The sequence below is a fragment of the Ziziphus jujuba genome, chromosome 11 (assembly GCF_031755915.1).
Source record: "Ziziphus jujuba cultivar Dongzao chromosome 11, ASM3175591v1".
NCBI classification, from domain to species: Eukaryota; Viridiplantae; Streptophyta; class Magnoliopsida; order Rosales; family Rhamnaceae; genus Ziziphus; species Ziziphus jujuba.
Window position 1 is genome coordinate 23,063,640 of NC_083389.1, and position 22,991 is coordinate 23,086,630.

Sequence of the window (22,991 nt, forward strand, 5' to 3'; positions counted from 1 at the left end):
ATATTGTTTATATTCGCGTGTCCACATTTTAAATGGAGTTCCATTAGGTGATTCTTTAATGATTGTATAGTAAAACTTCACTAGGCAAAACCATCTAGAAGATCCTGGGAAGGTTTCCAAGGTGGACGGCATTGATGGTAACCAAATGGCCACAATTTTGTGTGAATGCAATGCTTATTGCAATCAGTGGATTCCGTATAACAAGACTACAATCTACTATATTCCAGTAAATCTTATATTTATGCTAGTAGCATGCAGATTAGAAATTGGAGCACGAGTTACTTGCTCCTTACAGGTCGTTACAATATCTTTCCTATGCGTGCAGAAGAATTCCACTGGTTATTAACCTTATGTCATCTCTTTGGCTCGGCTCAACTGGTACTCTGAATCTTTTGATCCTCACATTACCTTTCTCACATTCTGGTGCAATCTTCGTGTCCCACTCATTCTACCTCCATAAGTACTCTAGTTATTTTCCCATTTTACCATAAAGTTACACTTTCTCTTCGTAGTAAGCAGTAGCGACAAAGTGAGAAACTCACAATCCCTGAAATAATACAATATAAAGGAAGGCCAGAACTCATCCTTGCAGACACCGCTTCAAAATACATTCCAAAGCATAACGGATCTTCCTCTTTAAAAAAGATCAGTAGCAAATAATACCAATTTAATAAGATTTCTATATTTACCGATTTGGTAAATTATACAAGGTGTCATTATTGATGGCTTCAATGTGCCAATTGCATTGGTTAGTACTGGAATCAATAGCAGATATACGAAGGATCTTTTTATGGTAGTCATAGAGGGTCCGCCGGTGGCCAACGCTAATGTATGTTATGCCTGCCTTCCCTATTTGCTGGTACAAATGATCCTGCCAAGACACAACGATGAATATCTCAGATAGAAGCATACTATTTTTTAAAATACATGGAATAACAGAGAGCTTTGGCACTGGGCAGGAACAACTGAAATTAATGTCCATACCAAATCATAGTACATAGAAAATAAAAAAATTAACTAGAAGCAACAGTAATATCAAAAAAATTAAAAATAAAAACCTAGAAGTAAGAGTGATGTGCACAGTCGAGGAACAAAATACATTTGATATTTTGCTATACTGACTATTTCTTCTTTTCCATCTATACAAGTTTAGCACAAGAACTCTAGAGACTGTATAATATATCATCCTATGCTAGAAAATTAGTTTAGTCTGCGATAGCAGTTTCTGATGCGCTTGGAGACTAGCCTGAAAATTGTTTTATTTGACCCGATGAACCCAATTTATTTGTAGATTAGGAATCCACATCAACAAATAAATCTTGGTAGTCAATGGTGAGGAGCATGAAAACATATGCTATGTTTTTCCACCTATACTTGCCTAATTACCAAGAAATGAGTCAAAGATTTTAAAAATTTGCATTATAGATTTTTAGGATATGAAGAGTAATGAATACCTCATTGCTTTCATCCAAAGCACTGGTAGATTCATCCAAAAGAACCAATTCTGGTCTTGCAAGCAACAAACGTGCAAAAGCAAGGCGTTGCTGCTCTCCAAGGGACAGAACACTAGACCACTCGTAAGTCGAATCCATACTGAACCGAGACAATAAATGACCCAGGTGGACATCATCCAGAACCTGCATTAGATCTTCCGTTGTGGGCTTACCATTCTTATCATTTGCATTCTCTAAGTTGGGTGTGCGTTCCAAGAAAGGTAGTGAACCTGTTACATAAACTGTGCATTCTTAGCTCTCAAAGTGGCCAAAATAAAGCATAGATTATCTAGATACAAAATCCAGCGGTAAGAGACAAGCATCCAACTTCCAACAGCTTTAGGATTGAAAATATGCTTGAAATATATTGTTGAGCCCACTTCACATAAACTTAAGCTTTTGAGATAGACAATCATTCAACATAGTATCAGGTTCAGATTTGGAGCCTAGCAACTGTGGGTTATGGGCCTCCCTTTCCTCTAAATTTAAAAAATGTTTGCCTAATGGCTTTGTTTCTATGAGGGAAAGGGGGTCTACAAGTTTTTGCCAATCATTAGTTATAACACAAAGGTGTTTGTTCCACTAAACAGGAACAAAGGGGTTTATGAGATTTCCAATGATTAACTAGAATTCAAATTTGTTGATTCCTGTGAAACAGGAATGAGTTTATGAGCTTTCTATGATTAGTTAAAACAGAAACATGTTCTACAGTTATAAATGCTTTCAACAGTAAATTTTAGGAGGTACAATTTAGAAATGCATCTTCAACAAACTAAACAATTTAGTTGCATAGAATTATTTTCAAGTCTTTACCAATTGGTTTAGTACTATCTGATGTGGAAATTGCATCTTCAGCCCATGTGGGATAAAGCAATTGCTGACGAAGTGTTCCCAAAACCATATATGGCCTTTGTGGAAGAAAAAATACACCTTTAGAATTTCTTTTTAGGGGTCTTTCAACTTTCTCACATACATCATGGGCACCATTTAGTTGAGAAGGATCTACATCTGAGGAAGTCAGCGGTCGAAGATCTTTTCCATCAGTTATGTAAAATGTTATCTTTCCTTTTCCAGTAGTCCATAGACCAGCCATTGCTCTTAACAAAGAAGTCTTACCACTGCCACTAGGTCCACTCACCTGTTAACATGTTTATAAATATTGGTAAATTCTTCAAAGCTTCAGATTTACCAACTTATGGTGTAAACTAACACAATTCAATATATAAACTAATTCACTCACCAGCAGATGCTCTTTCTGGTTAATTGCCAATGATAAGTCCCTAACTAGCGTAGCTTTAGTACCTGGTGTTTGTACAGTTAAATTCTCTACATCCAGTAACTTTTGGCACTTGCCTGTGGGCACCATTCCATTTGACTCAATTTCAATTGAACTTTTAATATTACAGTATATAAGATCTATCTCCTCTACAGGCTCAGAAACAAAGTTGGAGCTGCTGCTATCCAAAAGATCATCAAATTCACCTGTATGCATTGGAGAGAAGAGCTGTTATCACTTTGCAAACACCTGTTCAAAGTTAAAAGCTTTAGAGACAGCTACCTCCATAACACATGCCAGTTGGTAAAGAATAATACGACAGAAAACATTACCAGGACCAGTAAATTAACTAGAACATGGAAAAGGATAATTATAGAGAAAATAAAGCAATATATGTTGGTCTTGTAATTTTCCGAAGCTGTGCCCATAAGTGCTACTAAAATGTAATCACACTCATCCAATCAAGACCTACGTTTACTGTTTTCATTTTTTTCTCTAATTGCTATAATCTATCTAATCATTTCAAATGGATAATCCTTACAGCATCAGTAAAATGGGCTAGATTTGTTAGGAAGTTCTAAATTGTGTTGTTCTGTGCAAACTAGTGTAACAGCCTAGTTATACAATATGGAAAACTAATGGCCGAAGACAGTACCAAGTCGATCAATAACTGCAGAAAATGCACTGATAGCTTGAAACTGGTACACGATGAGGGAAAAGTCTCCAAGGATATGATTAAAAGCCGAAACTGACTGATTAATGACACCAAACTCAATTTTGCCAGAAAAATACATGGGAGCAACAACAGCTGCTGGAAGAATCTGAATAAGGTAGCGATAGCCATTGGTGAAGAACTCAAGATTTCTTGAAGATATCAACAGACGCTGCAGAGGTTAAAGAATATGAATTCATATAGCTTATAATCTGGAAATATAACTGTCAGTCAAAATAATAATGGATGCATTCTTATAATATCGAGTTGACATGATTATGTAGAAATAAAAGTAAAACAGATAACATATCATCTGGATATAATTGTAAGATAAAAAAGTATGGAAACACTTATACAATGTTTATTGAAGTTCTTATGCACCATATATACCAAAGGTATCAGAAATAAAATATATACATGATAACTATTCTGTGTGTGTTGCAGAGCACCCAAAGTGCTTGTTACTTTAAGTATGTTATTTGCAACTATACAACTATGCAACGTTTAAGATACAAAAAGAACAATATTAGCAACTTAGATTATCAGAAGATTTGGACTGTTAGGAAACTAAGATTTTTATCGCCTCATAAATGAAGGTCATGGAAGCTCTAGGTCTGTATGCAAGGTTGATATTAAAAGCCAATGCCAGAGTTTCATGAGTATAATTGCATTCAGGTTAAGAAGATGCAGTATATCTGAAATTCAGCATTACCACTAGACTTCAAAATTTTCTAACTTTTCCGACTTACAAGAGCTACTCTCAAGCTACTTCTAGCAGTTCAAACATAAATAAAAACAAAAAAAGATAATAAAAACAAAGATAGGATTGACAATAACTATGTTTTAAAAGTAAACCAATATATATATATATATATATCTTGCATGAATTTTGAAGCTCCTTAAGACTTAAAAATAAATAAATAAATAAAACAGTACATTTATCTTAAGCCCAAAAGCCAAACTACTAGATGTCATGACAACATAAAAAGTATTGTAGATCATTGAAATTATTCATACTGTTAAATTTTCAAAAGCACTTTGGAAGCGTTGCAGCAGAAGTTGTGTTTCATTTTCTTCACCACCATAGAAAGCAATTGATTCAGCATTTTCTCGAACCCGAACGAGTCCATACCGAAAATCTGCCTCTTTCTTCTCTTGCAAGAAGTTTAGTGAGACCAGTTCCTGAAATGAGAAGGAAAACAGTATGGTATCAATGAATTTTGGGCTGGTAAGGAACATGCATTCTATATCTAAAATATTAGGTAAAAGATATTGGAAAATTTACCCTTCCAAGAAAGACACTAATAGCAGTTCCACCAATGGAATACACAAGAAGAACAATGAAAAGTGGAGGATATATTCCGAACAAGATGTTACTGAAAGATATCAAGTCGACGGCGGCATTGAAAAGTGTTAAAGAAAATGCAAGGGCAGTGCCGGTGAAAGAACTGAGATCATCAACAATACGCTGATCTGGGTTATCTATAATGGATTGAGATTGAATTTTGTAAAAAGTCTGATTCTTTAAATAGCGTTGCATATAGTGGCTTGTCATCCAAGACCTCCATCTCAAAGCAAGTGTATCTCTTGCATAGTCTCTCAACACAAAAACCTGTTTTATACAATCAAACAAAATCAGATTCCCATTTGCCATTTCCATTTCCAATACAGAAAATTAATACTAAAACCTGTTTTTATAGCTAAACAAAATCAAATACCCAATTCCTATTTTCCCATTTCCATTTTCCATTACAGAAAATCAAATTCCCATTTCCCATTCCCATTTCAGGTGCAGAAAATTAATACTAAAATCATAATTATGGTGGTGGTGCTCACCGGAATACCACCAGCAAAGCTAGCAAGGTAATACAGCAATTGTTTGGAGAATTGTTCTTGGTCCTTGTCTATTCAGAATTAAAATAAACAAATAAAAAAAAAGTAAAAATAGAAAGTATAGAGAGAAAAGAGACAGACAGAGATAGAGAATAACTGGCAAGAGCATTGTAGAAGTCGCGGCCAAGGAAATTGAAACCGACGCTGATTCCAGTGGTAGCAAGAGTGAGAGCGAAGACAGCAGCCAAGCGAGACCTGGCTTGACCTTTGTCTTCGGAGGACCAATAGGGAGCTGCTACCTTCCATAGCCTCCTCACAAGGGTTTGCAGATCAGCATCCTTCCTCTGCACCTCCTCTTTTCCCAACGACTTCACTGAAGAAGAAGAAGAAGATGATGATGATGAAGCAAACGATGCCCAACTCCTCCTCACCCTTCTCCTAAGAAAAGACGACATGGTGGTGTTGACGATTGGAGATGAGAGAGTGGAGTAGAGGGTCTCCGTACGACTATGCGTTTTCCTTTGGTGGTACACAAATTCCCACCTTTGCGTGTTACATAGGCTGAGGCCGATGCTTGTTTGTGCCACTGCTGCTGCTGTAACTGCCGCCATTGCCATCAAATTTTAATTGCTTACTTTTTCTTTTCTTTTTTCTTTTTTTTTTTTTTTCTTTTGTTTAATATTTATGCAATTTTACATGCATAACTCCAACTATAATCATAACTGTATATGGTCATCTTTTTGTTTAAGAAAGAATCCTAATAAGTATATTTACCAAAATTCAAATGGAGTTGATAACGAAAATGGTGTGCCTTTTTTTCTTATAGTTTTTGTATCCATTTTTGGTAAGTATTTTTCTTCACTACGCAACTCTCGAACTCAAAAAACTGGTTATATTATCTTCAGCTTTCGCAGCTACATTCTGCGTTCCCCGTTTCGCCACGCCCACCACCCATTTTTATATTCGCCTATTCCCACTTCTGAATCCAACGTTGACCATATTATTATGCACATCAATCTATCCCTTAAAACCCAAAAACAAAAACTATATTATATAACAAAAAAAAAATTAACTTCTGGTTTGTCTACTGTAATTAGTTTCAACTTTCAGCTATAAATATTACAATTTTGACAGCATTAGACATTACATAGGTAGTGCTTATTTTTACACGTTTTATTTATTTTAATATTATTTCTTTATTCCGGCTGAGCTAGAAAATTTTTGGTAACCTGTGTTATATTCATTTTTATGTTTATGATGATCTTTGACAAAACATTGCTAGTTGCTTTGCTAAGTTCTCACGGGAGAAAAGTTGAACAATTTCCGCGTCTCAAATACTTCTAAAAACTATAATACATCCCAATTAAAAAATGCTAACTTTAATTTGCAAAATAACCTGTATCTTTGAGTAATTTATTAACCTGCTTGAAATAAAAAAGACAAATCGACATATATATATATATATATATAGATAAACTATTGTGGCAAATTATGTAGGTGACTGTTAATAAGATTAACTATGGAAACCCTCCCACAATTTCCAAGTTGTCCCATCATATAAACCGTAGACAAATAAACACATGTATTATTAAATAATATCTTAATATATAAAGATAGACATAAACATATATAATATCAAATAATATTTTAATATATAAAGATAGAGCCATAATAATATGTTAATCCATAACAAGTCAATATCTACTATAGGCTATTTTTATATATACATAACAAAGTCACTACCATATCCATAATATTGTTGCTGTTGTGGGAAATACGGAACAACGAGTAATGCGCGAAGTAAACTATCAACTAACTATTTGAACGTAGGAGAGTAAATTTAAAAATAAATAAAAAGTGAGATAAAAATATTTCAGTAAGTAACGTAGTACAATAGAATATTAGTATTTTGTTTTTATAATTCTTTTTTATCAAGACCTCCCGTTCCAATCTTTTGAAAGGTTCTCATATAAAAAATATTTTATAAAATCAAAACTTGTATCCTAAATCAATATCACAAAATCAATGCTTAAATAGTACAAATTAAGGTGCATTAAAAATATTATAAACTATATCAATCGTAAAATAATTATGGAGTATAAAATAATATAAACATAATGTAACATCTTGTCCCCAAAAATGTTCAAACTTTGAAAAGTTGATCAAGTTTGACCAACTGAACCATTTGTGGATCCCAAGTTTGATTTTTTATATGGTCAATATTTTAATTTGACCAATATACTATTGCATAAAGCAATGATGATAAAATTTTATACACTGGTGGTGCGCCAAATTTCGAGTTACGATTGAAAAGTTATTGTTTTAAAAAGTTTTGAGCATTAGTATTATATCAGTGTCCAAATCAATCCTCATTTTTTTTTTTTTTAGGTTAATGGATCCAAGGACTTATATATACCTTGAAAACTATGCCTTGGGATCAGGAAACCCCAAAAATTTCAAGGAAACCTTGACCCAAACCTGATCCAGTTAGATACCCTTGACCCACGATGAAACCCATCCATGTAGCCACAACTCCCATCGGACTTGACCCATTTTCTAGCAATGGAATGCTACATGCACCACTCCTCCGTATTGCCCACCAAAATTCTGACCTCCGACAAAAATTTCATGGTGAATGGCTCACAGATGCGCCCAAATCAATGATCCAAAGCCAGCAACCATTATCCATTGTTTAATTAGATTTTGACCACTTTTTGGGCCAAACTTGCTACACACACCATAATATGGATTGCACATTGAATTCCAATCAAGCCTTTGAAATTTTAGTCCATTTGAACCACTAACGTGCCGGGATCAGAAAATTTTCTGGTTACAGCGAGAAATTCCGACCAACTTAGATATCATCGTACTTTTTGCCTTTCAAACATGAGACCACCCTAGTTTATTAAACTTGGACCCCTTGAATCCATTTCCAGCTTTGTTTATCAAAATTCTTCATAGTTTGAGAGATCCATCAATATCAACTTTGGTCGAGTTTTCTAACGAATTTTCTGGCCATTGTCAACATTTTTGGACCAAAATGAGCTTAGATTCTTATTTCCCATTTTACAAGTTTTTATTGATATAAAGTTTATAAATTTTGGACATGATTTGATAAATTTTCTATCTTTTAGATCAATTAGCTAAATATCAGATAAATTTGTGTTATTCTTGCACAAAAAATGATCAAATTGGACAAAACTGAAATTGAATTAATGTAATTAGATATTAATAGGACTCATTAGAATATTCAAATTTAAAAAATTGTCTTTCAAATGAAAAAACCTTAATCGCAATATAATTGGACCACTTGGTGTACAATTTATGTAATTTTATAAATTATTTAAAACATTTGATGCACATCAATGTCTTAAGCACTTGTATGCATCTGGAAACGATCCTAGAGGAGCATTAGTGAGCATCAACAGTATCAATGAATGGTTATATATTTGAATAGTTTTGGGCATGCCAATATAATATACAGTTGGTTTGGATATTTTACGTATATGTCGTTTGAATTAAATGATTATTTTATGCATATATGAATATCTGTTTTTACATATATATATATATATATATATTATCATTTTATATAACTTTTGGCAAGATTTTAAACAATTTCAAATTCTAATGAGTTTATAGTAAACATGTGAATCATGGTTTTTTAATATTTTGGTATTTGAATTGACGATTTAGTCATTTTGAAAAATAATTGATTTTAAGATAGCAGATTAGAAATCATATATTTTTAAATATGTTTAAGTGTTTTATATTTTTGAGTACTTAAAAATGGTTTAAAGTGATATATATTTCACTATGGTATTTATGTTTTGGCATAAAATGATAACTTGAAAATTTTGAAATATTTAAATAAATAGTTGAATTTGAATATTAATTATATTTTATGATACAATATTATTTGAAAAAGTATAATCTTGCAAAGATTATTTTATAGATATTATACTGTTATTTTTAATTAATGTACTATATAGTAATAGTATTTCGATCAGTATTATATTATAGCATGCAGATTTGTCATGATGCCTGTAGTACGCTAAGCGTCATGAGGTTAGATTCATCCTAAAGATTCATCATTGTCATAATACCTTTCATACACTTAGAGTCATGAAAAGAGTTCGTTCCATAGGTTTGTATTGCCACAACGCTTTTAGAATGCTAAAGGCTATGAGGTAGGCTTTATACCACATGTTTCTTTCTTTCTAAAGGTTATGAGGTACGATTTATACCACATGTTTCTTTCTTTTACCATCCGGTAGTATTCTGAGACGTCGTGCATCACTTGATAATGCTAGGTATATCATATGGTATATTGTTTATGTTTTTAAACGCAATGTTCATTTTATGATATTTATGGTTTTACTGCCCTTTAATAATTATTTGTTATACTACGTTTACATTAATTTATGTCAATATTTATATTATAATTGATCCAATTTTATAATTTTTTAATAGACATTAATTTGTACTATTTGAGCATCGGTTTATGATATTGATTTGGGATACAAGTTTGGGTTTTGTGAAATGATTTTTAAACAGGAAGCCTTTCAAAAAAGTGGAATGAGAGATCTTGAGGAAAAAATTTATAGAAATAAAATATTATTTTTCTATTGTATTATGTCACTCACTGAGATATCTTTATCTCATGTTTTATTTGTTTTTAAATTTATTCCTCTATATCAAGACAGTTAACTAATAGTCGACTTTATGCACCGCCTATTATTCTATATTTTTCACAGTAGTAGTAATATTTATCTTTCCTTGTTATCTTTATTTTTTAGACTTATTTGTATTAGTTGTATTTTTAAATTTTATAAATACTCTTAAAATACTCTGAACACAGTAGTGGCCTTATTATTTATGTATAGAAATGGTCTGTAATATAATAAGTTGTAGTTGTGAACCACAGTTCTAGATTTGCATACTGTTATGGCTCTATTTTTATATATTAAGATATACTTGATATTGTATGTGATTTTTTGTCCACAATTTAAGTGAGGTTCCATTGGATATTCTCTAAAGATTGCCCAACTGGACTTTACTAGGCGGAACCATCTGGCAGATGCTGGGAGGATTTTTGGGGTGGATCCTATCACATCATGTCACAAAATAATCATAGAAGTGCAATAAAACCATAAATATAAAAAAAATTGACAATGTACTAAGAAATAAAAACAATGTATCATACGATATATCTACCACTAACAAGTAGTACAGGACATCCCGAAACACTACCAAATAATGAAAGAAAAGTAACCTGTGGTATGAACCCCTTAAAGCATCATTGCAATACATTTCTATTAAATGAACCTACCTCATGACCTTCAGTATGAACCCCTTAAAGCATCATTGCAATACATTTCTATTAAATGAACCTACCTCATGACCTTTAGTATACGAAAGGTATCATGACAATAATAAATCTGTAGAATGAACCAATCTCACAATCCTTAACATATTATAGATATTGTGGTAAACCTGCGTGAAATAATATAATAATAAATTGAACACTGGTATTATATAGTACACCATTTAAAAATAACAGTACAATATTCATAAAACAATCATCATAAAATTATATTTTTTCAAATAATATGGTACCATAAATCATAATTTAATATTCAAATGCAATCATTTATTTAAATATTATGAAAATTCTAATTCACCATTTCGTGCCAAAACATACCACAATGAAATACATATTACCATAAACCATTTTTAAGTACTTAAAAAATATAAAACTCTTAAACATGCTTAAAAATATATAATTTTCAATCTGCTTTCTCAAAATCAATTATTTTTCAATACAACTAAAATGTCAATTTAATTACTGAAATATTTCAATACCAATATTCACAAGTTACTAAAATTTTATTAAAAGTTACATGAAATGATAAAACATATATGTGAAAATCAATATCCATATATGCATAAAATAAATATTTAAATTAAATCATACATATATCATATTCAAACCATATGTATATATATGTACTAACATGCCCAAATTCATTTAAAAATATAATCACTCACAAATACTGCTTATACTCAATGTGGATGCTTGTAATATAATAAAATATTTTTCAACTCCAACTACTAAGCCAAAAACATTAATGTGTACTAAATATCATAAAATAATTTAAACAACTATAAAATTACATAAATTGAACACCAAACGGTCAATTATACCGGAAATCTTTGGGATTTGATATCCAAAATAGGGATTTTTACCCGAAAGTCAATTTTAAAAAATTAAACCTTTCAATAGATCCTATTAATATCTAATTATATTAATTCACCTTCAATTTTGTCCAATTTGACTATTTTTTTTCAAATAGTTCAAATTTATCTGGTATTTACCTAATTGATTTAAAAATGAAAAAAATTATCAACGACGTCCAAAATTTATAAAATCTATATGAGAAATATAATGGTATGCTCACCTGGGTCCAAAAGTGTTATGGATGGCCAAAAACTCATAAGAAAACTCCTCTAAACTCCTCGTTAATGGATCTCTCAAAACATGAAAAATCTTGGTAAACAAAGCACATGAATGGACTCAAAAGGTCCAAAAATGAGGCAGAGGGTGGGGAGGTGTATGGGTTGACCTAAAATGGTCAAAATTTCAACTAACCAGCAAGAGACCCACAATAGTGCTACCAAACATGCGTGAAATTATTGGGTTTTGTTAGCAGTGGGATGAGCTTCCTAGTGGTCCAGCGTGTGTACCATGGTGGTGGCCTAAAAGACCAAAAACAACGATGACCCAATTGGTGTTCAAATAGGTTAAGATCGATCAATTTTGGATCCGTGAGTCTTGGGAGATATTTCTAGGGATGTCAATTTGCCCCGCCCATCCCCGAAACTGCGGTGCACCGCCCCTAACGGGGCAATTTTTCCCCGCAAAAACGGGGTGACGGGGCGGGCTTGGGCTTACTCTCTTAGACCCGAAGCGGGGATGGGCCGAGACCGGGTATTAAAGACCCCGGCCCGAACCCGGCCCGTATATATTACCTTTTTTTTTTTAATATTTTTTTTAATATTTTGAAAATTAAAATTAAACTTATTCGATTGGTTATGGGCTGAAATTAATGGTATGAAAAATTAAATTTTATATTTTTTTGTGTTTAATAATTTTTGTATTTATTGTTAACTAATTAATCTCATTTTTGTTAGCTTCATCTTCTTCACCGTATGTTGGAGCTTGTTCTTCTACTATGAGTGACATAGAAATTGATGAGGAGGTAAATTGAATTTATTTATTACAAAAAATGTTTATATTAAATTGTTTAAATTTTTTTGATATTATTTAATATTTTTGTCTATTTTTGTAGCAATCAACTCTTACGGAACATTCTTTCATGGAGACTTAAGGAAATGAGAAGTAAAACTTTATTATGTGTGCATGTAAACTTTATTATGTGTGCATGTGTATTTTTATAAATTTTATGTTTATGTATTTGGATTATATTATATTGTATTTTTTGAGAATGTATGTTATTAAAATTATAAATTTGAACTTTGATATCTTTTATTGTATTTTTATTATATTTTTGGTCATTTTATTTATATTTTGTTTATAGAAGAAATTTTTTTAATATAAATTTATCAAAAAAAATTATATTAATTATATGAAAAAAAACAAATGGGGAAACCGTCCCCGCACCGCCACCGATTGGGGAATCCCCGTCCCCGCCCCGCTTCTAAAAAAACAGGAAAAATTGCGGGAATGGGCTGAAAAATCCCATACGGGGATGGGGACGGGATTTTAAAAACCGGTCCCGCCCCGCCCCGTTGACATCCCTAGATATTTCTAAGATTTGGAGACAAAATGGATATTTTGGATTTGTTCACTGTTGGACACGCTTTTCGACACTTATCTAGGATCTTATAGGATCTTGGATCACTAGTAAATAAAGATACGAAGCTGATTTTGACCCTAATGTAATACTAATATTTGAAAATTTTCAAAATCATAATTTTTTATCCGTAATTCAAAATCTAGTGTATCATCAACTTATAAACTTCTATTGATAAATTCTATATAAAAATATATAGGTTAAACCTTAACCATTGAAAAAGTCAATCTGAAACCTATATACGCTCTACTTGGTCAAACCAGATCAAACTTGTACAACAAAAATATGGTGGAGACAAAATTTTCAGCTGTCCCTCTTTATATGGTGAAGACAAAATTTACAATATAATCAACGTGCATACCCCCTCTCTGATACACATCCCATTGCACCAGAAATATTTTTGTGGTGGGGAAGCGTTTTCATACATACATACGTACATATGTATATATATTAGATTTTCATTTTGAGTCCTCCATTGTGTAGGCTCACAATATCATCAACTTATGAACTCGTATTGACAAATTCTACATAAAGATATATAAGTTAAACCTTAACCATTGAATCAAACCAGATCAAACTTGTACAACAGGAATATGGTGGAGAAAAAATTTTCAGTTGTCCCCCTTTATATGGTGAAGACAAAATTTACAATATAATCAACGTGCATACCCCCTCTCTAATACACATCCCGTTGCACCAGAAATATTTTTGTGGTGGGGAAGCATTTTCATACATACATACGTACATATGTATATATATTAGATTTTCATTTTGAGTCCTCCATTGTGTAGGCGCACAGTATATATGAGATTTTCATTTTGAGTCCTCCATTTTGTAGGCGCACAGACCTTAGTGACTACCATTTAGCCATCCCTGCTGATCAATCTAGCATTGCATTCTTACCCCTCGAAAAGCTTCATTTTTATTAATTGAAAATTAAAAAAAAAAAAAAAAAAAAAGGGGCAATAGCATATGACCAATCCTAAAACTGTTTCTGCAAATACAAGCTGAAATACAGTAAAACAGATCCTTTTGGCCAAACTATGATATATGCACCAAATAAATAGTAAAGATAGGTAATACTGTGAAACAAATTAAAAACAAACACTGCAAAAGATGCTGCCAAACAACATTCTACAACTCATGCGAGAGGAACCTCACTGAGCCTGTTCCTAGATGGATTCACTTCCTTTCTCACCGACATTTGCTTCACCAGCAGCAGCCTTAGACATTCCTGGTGATGCTACCATAGCCATGACCTCACCAAGGGTTGAGTGATCAAACTTCAGCTTGCACCATACTTGCATGTTCCAGTTCAAATATGATATGGACAGATATAGAACCCTGTCAAAATATTCCACCCCCATGAATACTCACAAACGCAATAATTACAGATATAGAAAATAATATAATAGCACCAACAGAAAAAGAAATGATATGGGTCAAATCATTAAGAAATTAGTTGTCACATGGGAGACAAAGGTAAGTTCAATTGTATTTCGTAACCATATACATTTCTTCCTAGTTCATTACAACAGATGTAGCAGAGTGAAGCAACCTGTTCAAAAGCAAGAAACTTAAAACAGTCCAAGAGCTCTAGCGAATATCAATTCATCCAGCTAATTTTCTCTACTTCACCCTTCTGTTGAGAACTTGAAGGACAAAGGCAAGTCTCTGGAATGCATTCTTAAATCCTCATAAAAACACTTGTACGACAGAATAGATTCCAAAATGTCTGAAACATGGTGATCAATCAAGTGAACGTAGTGATGTAAAATCATGAGCCAAGCGTTACACAGCTACCATGCACATCGCATGGGGAAAATGTTGAATTGTTTTCATGTATTACCAGGCTGATGGTATCTGAATATAAACCAAATGGCCATCCCTTCAGAAAATCTTTATGCCATATTTCTAGAGCTTTGTCATGAATTTTTAATACCCAACCTGGAAAAGGGTCCTAGCCCACATAAGCACTAAGACAAATACGCCTGAACAACACAGTGAACTTGCCAAATTGAGCCTGAGTAGAAGAAATTGGTTTTAGAAAAAACAGACAAAAAGTTCCATTTAACGTGCCTTAGAAAGCACAGCCAGGTTGATCTGCATTTTTGGGTAAAAGGAGGCAAACTTTTTGATTTGGACAAAAGTAAAATTATTGTCCCATTTTACGTGACAAAATGAAGAGACATCAACAACCTTTACATGGAAATGCCTAAATAATTAGAAAGGGGAAAATTTTACCTCCCACCCTCCATCTTCCTTCCTTCCCTCAATTAGAAAAAAGGATTCAAGTGCAAGATCATACACAATTAGCATAAAAAACCATGTTAAGTTATCATCAATCTCAAAACTTTAAGCAGTTAAGAGGTGGATCCCTGCATATCAACTTAAAACAATCAAACTTTAACAATTAACACCACTCAAAATGATCCTTTGAATGAAAATAGTGCATACCTCTCAAGCAGGAAGTCTAGAGAGAGTTAGGTTAATGGTTTCTTGTTTTGCTTGACTTTCTGTTGACAATGTCGCTGCTGATCAATCAATAGGATGAACGAAACTGCATTTTTTGCCAAACTTATATTCCCCTGTCTTCATATAGTACTACAACATAAACAAAAATAAAAAGAGGGAAAATAGGGGTGGAAAAAAATAAAAAGTTCAATTAACATGGCCAACCATATTCAATCCAAGTAGTTTGAGTTCAGTCAGAAGAAGTAAATGGTTTGGGCTGCTTGTGAAAATCTTAAAACCAAAATGGATTGGTCTACAACTGAACTAAACCAAATCACACTGATCCTAATAAATTATTATTTTCTAAAACTTGTATCTTTATACATCTGATTTTATTAAATTGATTATAATATCATGTTATTTTACCATACCTTCGAGGGTTTGTTTTGTTTTACATGTATAATGGGTTGGTTTGATATTTTAACATCAACCTAATGTAATCGGTCTTGCTAGCTATACAACAAAAGGTAATAAAGAATAAATAATAAAATTGAAAATTGAAAGGGCAAAAAAATATGGGCATTTTCCCCCTCCTCTTTCTTTTCTAATCTGACTCAAATGCTTCAAATCGTTAATATATGAGAAACATAAATTACCCTTAAATTAAAGCCATGCTTTTAATAGAATATTATAACAATAAATACTTGTACCCTAGAAAAATTATGCCACCAAATTTTTTGAGAATGAAGGCCCCAACTCCATTTTGAGGATTTAACAATAGTTTAAGAAAGATGATTTGACAGGACAAGAGGTTAAATCCATCCCAAGTTCAATTTATTCAAATATACATCATATGCATATAAGAACTATTTTTGGTAGACGCATACATCACATTCAATCTGTCCAGGTCGTTGATGGTATATAGATGCCACTCCCACCAGCAGCAACAGATAAAGATCATTATGTATCACTTACAAAAGGGTACTGAAATGAAGTTTCACAAAAACCACAGTATGAAGAAATGCTAAGTATAACACTAAGAGGAAATTATCTCTTCACAATTCTAAAGTAATTATTATGTGCTTTTAAAGCAGAATTAAAATATAAATAAATTAATTAAAAATTGAAAAGAAAAGATGCAACACTTAAAACAGTGTTTTGAATAATTACTGATGCACAAAGTATTAAGCATGGCATGAAACAAGATACCTCCCAGGAAAACTAAATGAACAACAATGGCGGTGTGTGTGTGTGTGTGTATGAGAGAGAGAGAGAGAGAGAGAGAGAGAGAGCTAAAATAATCCAACTATAGTAATTTATAAGAAAAGACAAACATTAACAAGAAAGAACCACATAACCTAATAATATCCAAATTTACTGTTGGCCAAGCTAATCTAGGGTCAATGTTTTGATAAATAGAGGTGACTTGATTAACAACTCCAGTACCAGGATTAAACAGCCGGAAAGGCTATAGTGGATATCCAACTAGCAGCCTTCCACATAAACAGCTAGGATTGACTGTTTTCATTATTTTCTGTAATTGCTGCAATTTATCTTATGCTCCTTTGCAGCATGTGTAACAAAAAGATCAGAAATATAATCTATACATGGTAACCATGCTATGTGTATTACAAAGCGACCAAAGTGGTTTTTTTTTTGGGTAAGTTGAGCACCCAAAGTGCTTATTGTTACTGTAAGTCTGCTATTTTGAACCTGTACACCTGTGCAATGCTTAAGATATAAAAAGAAGAAGATTAGCCACTTGATTCTAAGGGGTTTGGACTGTTGGGAAACTATTATTGTTATTATTTTTTTATATTTTTGATTTAAAAGGGAAATATTCCAGAAGGAAAACAATAGATTTAATCATCTCAATGAAGGTCATGAAAGCACTAGGTTTGTATGCAAGGTTGCTAATAAAACCCAATGCAAGAGTTTTATGAGTGTAACTGTATTTAGTTTAAGAATATGCAGCATATTTGAAATTCAGAATTTATTCCACTACACTTCAAAATTTTCAAGTTTTCTGACTTATCATAACTACTCTCAAACTCCTTCAAGCCATTCAAACATAAATTAAACAAATTGATAATAAATACAAAAATAACAACCACAAAAACTACATTTTCATAAATTTTCGATAAAGACCAAAAGCAGATGTTAAAAAAATTATCTTGCATAAATTTTGAAGCTTCATGAGACTAAAATAAAAATAGAACATTTATGAACATTTCTCTTAAGCCCATAAACAGAACTACTAGATGTCATGAAAACTTTAAAGGATTGTAGATCACTGAAATTATTAGTACCGTCAAACTTTCAAAAGAACTTTCGAAGGGTGCTGCAAAAGTTGTATTTCATTTTTTTCACCACCATAGAAAGCCATTGATTCAGCATTTTCTCAAATCCAGACAAGTCCGTAATGAAAATCTGCTCCTTTCTTCTCTGTCACGAATTTTAAAGATACCAATTCCTGAAATGAAAGGTAAAAATAATAGACAACAGCATTCTATCTCAATCTTACTTCATTTTATAATTTAATAGTTCTTTAGTTCCATTTTTTTTTTTTTTCCAAGATTTAGTTTTGGCAATGACCATGTCTAACTTTTACTGGTAACATAATAGCATTTAGAAATTTAACAGAGATTATGAGAAACATAATCTACATGTCACATAAGGTACTTTTGAAAGACTAAATAGCTAAATTTTCTACAAAAACAAATAATTATTTCGGTATGTTTTTCTAACAATAAAATACACACCCCCCCCCCCCCCCCCCCAAAAAAAAAAAAGCAAACAAACAAAAAAGCAAAAACGAAGCCAAAAGAAAAAAAAAATTGTGTGCTGAATTTTGGTTTTGGGTAATACTAATTAAAATTTGGCATTTAACTTTTGCATTCTTTCTCTTTTTGTTACTGATGTTTATTGTCCATAATACTAATAAATTTAACAATGAATAATATAGTTTACATGTCAATTGTTTTGTGTGAAAATATGGTTTAATTTTTTTAATCCACATATTTCTTACATAAAATATTATATGCAGTAATAAAAAATAAAAATACAAATATTGTGTATGCATAAAATCCATCGCAAACAATTCTCTTTTCCATTCCCTCCCAATAACAATTTCCACAACTGGTAGTAAGATTTGAACTCAGTATTTATTCTATTTAGTTACAATAAATAAGAATTGCCATCTAACTCTTATATGTGTGTGTGTGTGTGTGTGTGTGTGTAACTAAAACAAACTACAAGCTCAATTATAAAGGTCTGAAACTTCAGACCAATGTGCAAGATGTTTCCATTAATTGAGAAACAAGGTTAAAGATTTCAGTAGATGAACGAAGGACAAGAGTTAAAACTGATGGCTAACAACTATTTTACAGTGTCACATCCCCATATTTGTTGATTTGTTGGAAGGTAAGGTTGAGGAACATAACCTTCTTTTCTTAATTCTAGAAGAAGACTATAAAGTAACAAATAGATCTGAGCAGATTGTGGGTGACTTCCATCTGCTGCAACAAACATATGGGTAATGTTGTTAACCTCAATCCAGCTATAACCAGGTACTTTCTGAACTCCTCTTTCTTTCATCAAACGTCGAATCTCAAGTACCCTTCCCCACTTTCCAGCATCAGCATTTATATTTGAAAGCAAAATATAGTAGCCAGAGTTTTGCGGGTCCAAGTCAAAAAGATTTTTTGATGCCACTTCAGCAAGCTCAACATTGCCATGGACCCGACAAGCTCCAAGCAATGTTCCCCAAACACCGGCGTCAGGTGAAAATGGCATGCTCTGTATTGTTTCAAATGCTTCATTTAAACGTCCAGCACGCCCAAACAGATCTACCATGCATGCATAATGCTCCATTCGAGCTGGAATTCCATATTGCTCGGTCATGCAATGGAAGTAATAAATTCCTTCATTAATTTGACCAGCATGGCCACAAGCAGATATTACACCAAGAAAGGTGACATGATCAGGCAGAATACCATTCTCTAACATTTCATGAAACAGAGTTAGAGAATCCTTGAGGTGACCATGGTTCCCATAAGCCGCAATAATGCTGTTCCACGAAACTTCACTCTTGTTTGGCATGAGGTCAAAAACATGTTGAGAGAAATCCAAGTTTCCACATTTAGCATACCAGTCTATCAGGGCACTTGCACAGAAAAGATCAGAGATTATATCTCTTCGAATCATGAAACCATGGATCTCTTTCCCGTAGTGGAATGCCGGTAAGTTTGCGCAGGCAGATAGCATGGATGATATACTCACAGAATCATACTTGGCTCCTGCCTCCCCCATTTTACGAAAAAGATCAATGGCTTCTTCAGGTTTTCCATTTTGAGAACAGCTAGTGATCATTGTGTTCCAACATACAGCATCCCGTTCAGACAGTCCTTGAAAAACTCGATGGGCAAGATCCAAATTTCCACATTTTGCATACATATCAGTAATTGCGCTTCCCACATGACGTTTCCTATGAAGCCCATTTTTTATGATGTTACCATGCAATTCCTTGCCCAATCGCAGCACAGCCAAACCTGCAAAAGCCGGCAAAACACTAGCCAGGGTCAAAGAATTTGGTTTCATTTTCTCTTGAAGTAACCATCTGAAAATTTTCAAAGCATCAATGTTCATTCCGTTAAGCACAAATCCAGATATCATAGCTGTGCAGACAACAACATCGACTGTGGCGCTTCGGTTGAAAATCTTGCATGCCATCTCCACATTTCTACACTTGAAATATATATCTATGAATGCACTTTTCAAGAATACATCTAAGGGCACACCATTTCTTATTATATAACCATGAATTTCCATAACTCGATTAAGACTTACATATTCAGCAAGAGATGGAAGAAAACTTGAAAACGTAATAGAGTCTGGTTTGACACCAGCAGATACCATGTCATGAAAAATGTGTGAAGCCTCGGTCATAAACCCATTTTGTACATACCCAGATATCATCCCATTCCAAGTCACTACATCAGTTTGTGGCATCAAATCGAACAGCCTACGTGCATCAGACAAGCATTTACATTTGGAATACATTGATAATAATGTGTTAGCCACTGAAGAATCCAACTCCAACCCACAAGAAACAGCAAGCCCGTGAAGCTGAGTAGCAAAACCAATCAAAACGTCTGAGGCACAGATAGACAACATACAAGCAAATGTCACCGCATTGGGCTTACTATCACTTTTTTTCATTTTCAAGAACATTTCTACAGAATTATTTGTGTCTCCATTTTTCACATAACCATTAATCATGACATTCCATAAAACAATATCTTTATGAGGAATTTGATCAAACAAACACCTTGCATCATGGATACAACCATTGTCTGCATACAACTTAATTAAACAACTGGCTACAAATACATCCACCTTCAAACCCATCAATTGAATCGTTTCATGAACTAATTTACCCAACCTTGCATTTTTCAAACCGCTACAGGCTTTAATTACATATATAAAAGTGTACTTGTCAGGTGAAATTCCAGAAGCCAACATCTTGAAGTAAAACGTCAAGGCAATATTAAACCAACCCATCATGGTAATCCCTCTAATAATCCAATTCCAAGGTAAAGCATACCGCAATTCGAGCTGATAAAACACATTCCTGGCCTCCATTATGCTACCGCAAAAAACATACATACTCAAAATCTTTGTACCCAGGTTACAGTTTTTGCTTAATCCGCAGACAACAACCTGGGCATGCACTTGCTTTCCTTGACCAATCAAAGCATGAACACAACAAGCTTGCAAGATTGATGCAAACTGGTTTTCAAGAGTCTCTTCAGTGTACATGCTTGGAGAAATCAACGAGTCTTTGCCATTTGTATTAGTCAACATGGACATAGGTTTTGAAACGCATGCAAACTGTCTATAAGTTGGGCATAGAAATTTCTTCATGTTGATCTTTTGTGATCAAAGGAAAGTACAAATACTGAAAAGAGATTATCAGGGACTATGGAAAAATCATCCCCGGAGATGGTTCTTTCAGAAAGAAAACCCAGACTTGTTGATTGATATGCTCTGCTGCCATTCTTACATGTTTAACGTCTTCTCTAATAAAAACCCAAAAGTAAACGAACTTGAAATGTAAAAAAAATAAATAAATAAAAATAAAAATACAAAAAATTAACTAGAGAATCCAGACTTCACAAATAAAATAAAATGAAAATTCTACGCTCTTACGATGCCTTATAGAGGCGAATTTTGTCAATAACGTCAAAGAAAAATGAAAAAAAAAAAATCGAAAATCGACTTTCCAAGTAACCAACCAAAATGTGCAGAAGAATTAACTGATAGAAGAAAAAGTAAAATCAAACAAAATGAGCAGAAGAACTAACTGATAGAAGATAACGAAAAGATAATGGAAATAGATGGAGGAACCTTCAGCATAGCATTTGATGTCAAAAACGACAGCGTCGGCGTCGGCTTTCGAGGAAGGCCAGCCAGGAAGCTCTTGAGACGGAGGAGTAAGAAGCAAGTTCGGCAAATTTCATTTGTGCCTTACCATTCTCTCACTTAGTAAGCCGCCGTTAATCTTTTTTTGAATTTATATATATATATTAGAAAGCCACCGTTAATCTTTTTTTGAATTTATATATATATATTAGATCGGATGCATTTGTGAATTTTTACCCAGTAAAAATATCAAAAAAAATTTAAAATTTATAATTGAATAATGTTATAAAAATATATAAATTTGAGTTATCAAAACTAACCAGTAAAAATTAATAAATTAATATTTTGGTAATTTAAAAAAATTTAAAAAATAAATTATAATTTTTTAAAAATATAAAAAAATTAAATAATGATAAAAACAAATAAATATAAATAAAATTCTTTCTTTCTTTCATAAAAAATAAAAAATAAAAAAATACGCTTGATGTCTTGCCATCCTTAGAGCGTAGTTCACCGCCGAAAAAAAAAAAAAACAAAGGTCGTTTTCGTAATTAGACTTAGAATTGGGGGAAAAATAAGGCAAAACCCATATCCGGAGCAAAATAATAATATTTCATATATATATATATAGTCATTTTACGGTTCTAACCCTTTGTAGATTAAGAAAAAAAAAATAATTTTTGAAAAAAATTAATTTTTTCAAAAACTATTATTTTTTTTATCTATAAATAGATAATTCTGATTATAAAATTATTCTATATATATATTATTATTAAAATATATATTTTATTTATATTTTATATTTTTTACTTTTAAATAAAATTATATTAATATATTTTATGAATATATAATATATTCATAAAAATATATATTTTTTATTAAAAAAATTCTAAAACATAGTTATTATTATATATATATATATA

The 22,991-nt window shown here is 32.5% G+C and overlaps 2 protein-coding genes across 6 annotated transcripts; both read right to left on the minus strand.

Moving 5' to 3' along the window:
• Positions 1-563: 563 nt before the first annotated feature.
• On the minus strand, positions 564-6,273 carry LOC107433073 (ABC transporter D family member 2, chloroplastic). Of its 3 annotated transcripts, none has more exons than XM_048465626.2 (9): positions 5,472-6,273; positions 5,318-5,385; positions 4,767-5,093; positions 4,499-4,663; positions 3,425-3,653; positions 2,734-2,975; positions 2,307-2,631; positions 1,455-1,735; positions 564-871 (listed from the first exon to the last, which is right to left on the minus strand). In XM_048465626.2, exons 1-9 carry the CDS (start codon positions 5,929-5,931, stop codon positions 686-688), a joined length of 2,283 nt encoding a protein of 760 aa, XP_048321583.2. In that variant the 5' UTR covers positions 5,932-6,273; the 3' UTR covers positions 564-685. The 3 variants fall into 3 exon arrangements, with proteins under 3 accessions (XP_048321583.2, XP_048321584.2, XP_048321585.1); XM_048465627.2 differs by having other exon boundaries at positions 1,455-1,723; positions 5,472-6,270; XM_048465628.2 differs by lacking the exon at positions 5,318-5,385 and having other exon boundaries at positions 5,456-5,754.
• A 12,458-nt stretch (positions 6,274-18,731) lies between these two features.
• LOC107433076 (pentatricopeptide repeat-containing protein At4g21300) lies at positions 18,732-22,214 on the minus strand. Of its 3 annotated transcripts, none has more exons than XM_016044320.4 (2): positions 22,054-22,214; positions 18,732-21,725 (listed from the first exon to the last, which is right to left on the minus strand). In XM_016044320.4, exon 2 carries the CDS (start codon positions 21,568-21,570, stop codon positions 19,024-19,026), a length of 2,547 nt encoding a protein of 848 aa, XP_015899806.3. In that variant the 5' UTR covers positions 21,571-21,725; positions 22,054-22,214; the 3' UTR covers positions 18,732-19,023. The 3 variants fall into 3 exon arrangements, with proteins under 3 accessions (XP_015899806.3, XP_015899807.3, XP_060668786.1); XM_016044321.4 differs by having other exon boundaries at positions 18,732-21,720; positions 22,054-22,212; XM_060812803.1 differs by having other exon boundaries at positions 18,732-20,391; positions 20,494-22,207.
• Between the last annotated feature and the right edge of the window lie 777 nt (positions 22,215-22,991).

Coding starts and splice junctions, on each gene's coding strand:
- LOC107433073 (XM_048465626.2), bottom strand. CDS start 5,931: ATGGCAATGGCGGCAGTTACAGCAGCAGCAGTGGCACAAACAAGCATC. Junction 1,736..2,306: donor AGATAGTACTAAACCAATTG/GTAAAGACTTGA, acceptor AAGAATGCACAG/TTTATGTAACAGGTTCACTA. Junction 872..1,454: donor CTTTGGATGAAAGCAATGAG/GTATTCATTACT, acceptor GTGTCTTGGCAG/GATCATTTGTACCAGCAAAT.
- LOC107433076 (XM_016044320.4), bottom strand. CDS start 21,570: ATGAAGAAATTTCTATGCCCAACTTATAGACAGTTTGCATGCGTTTCA.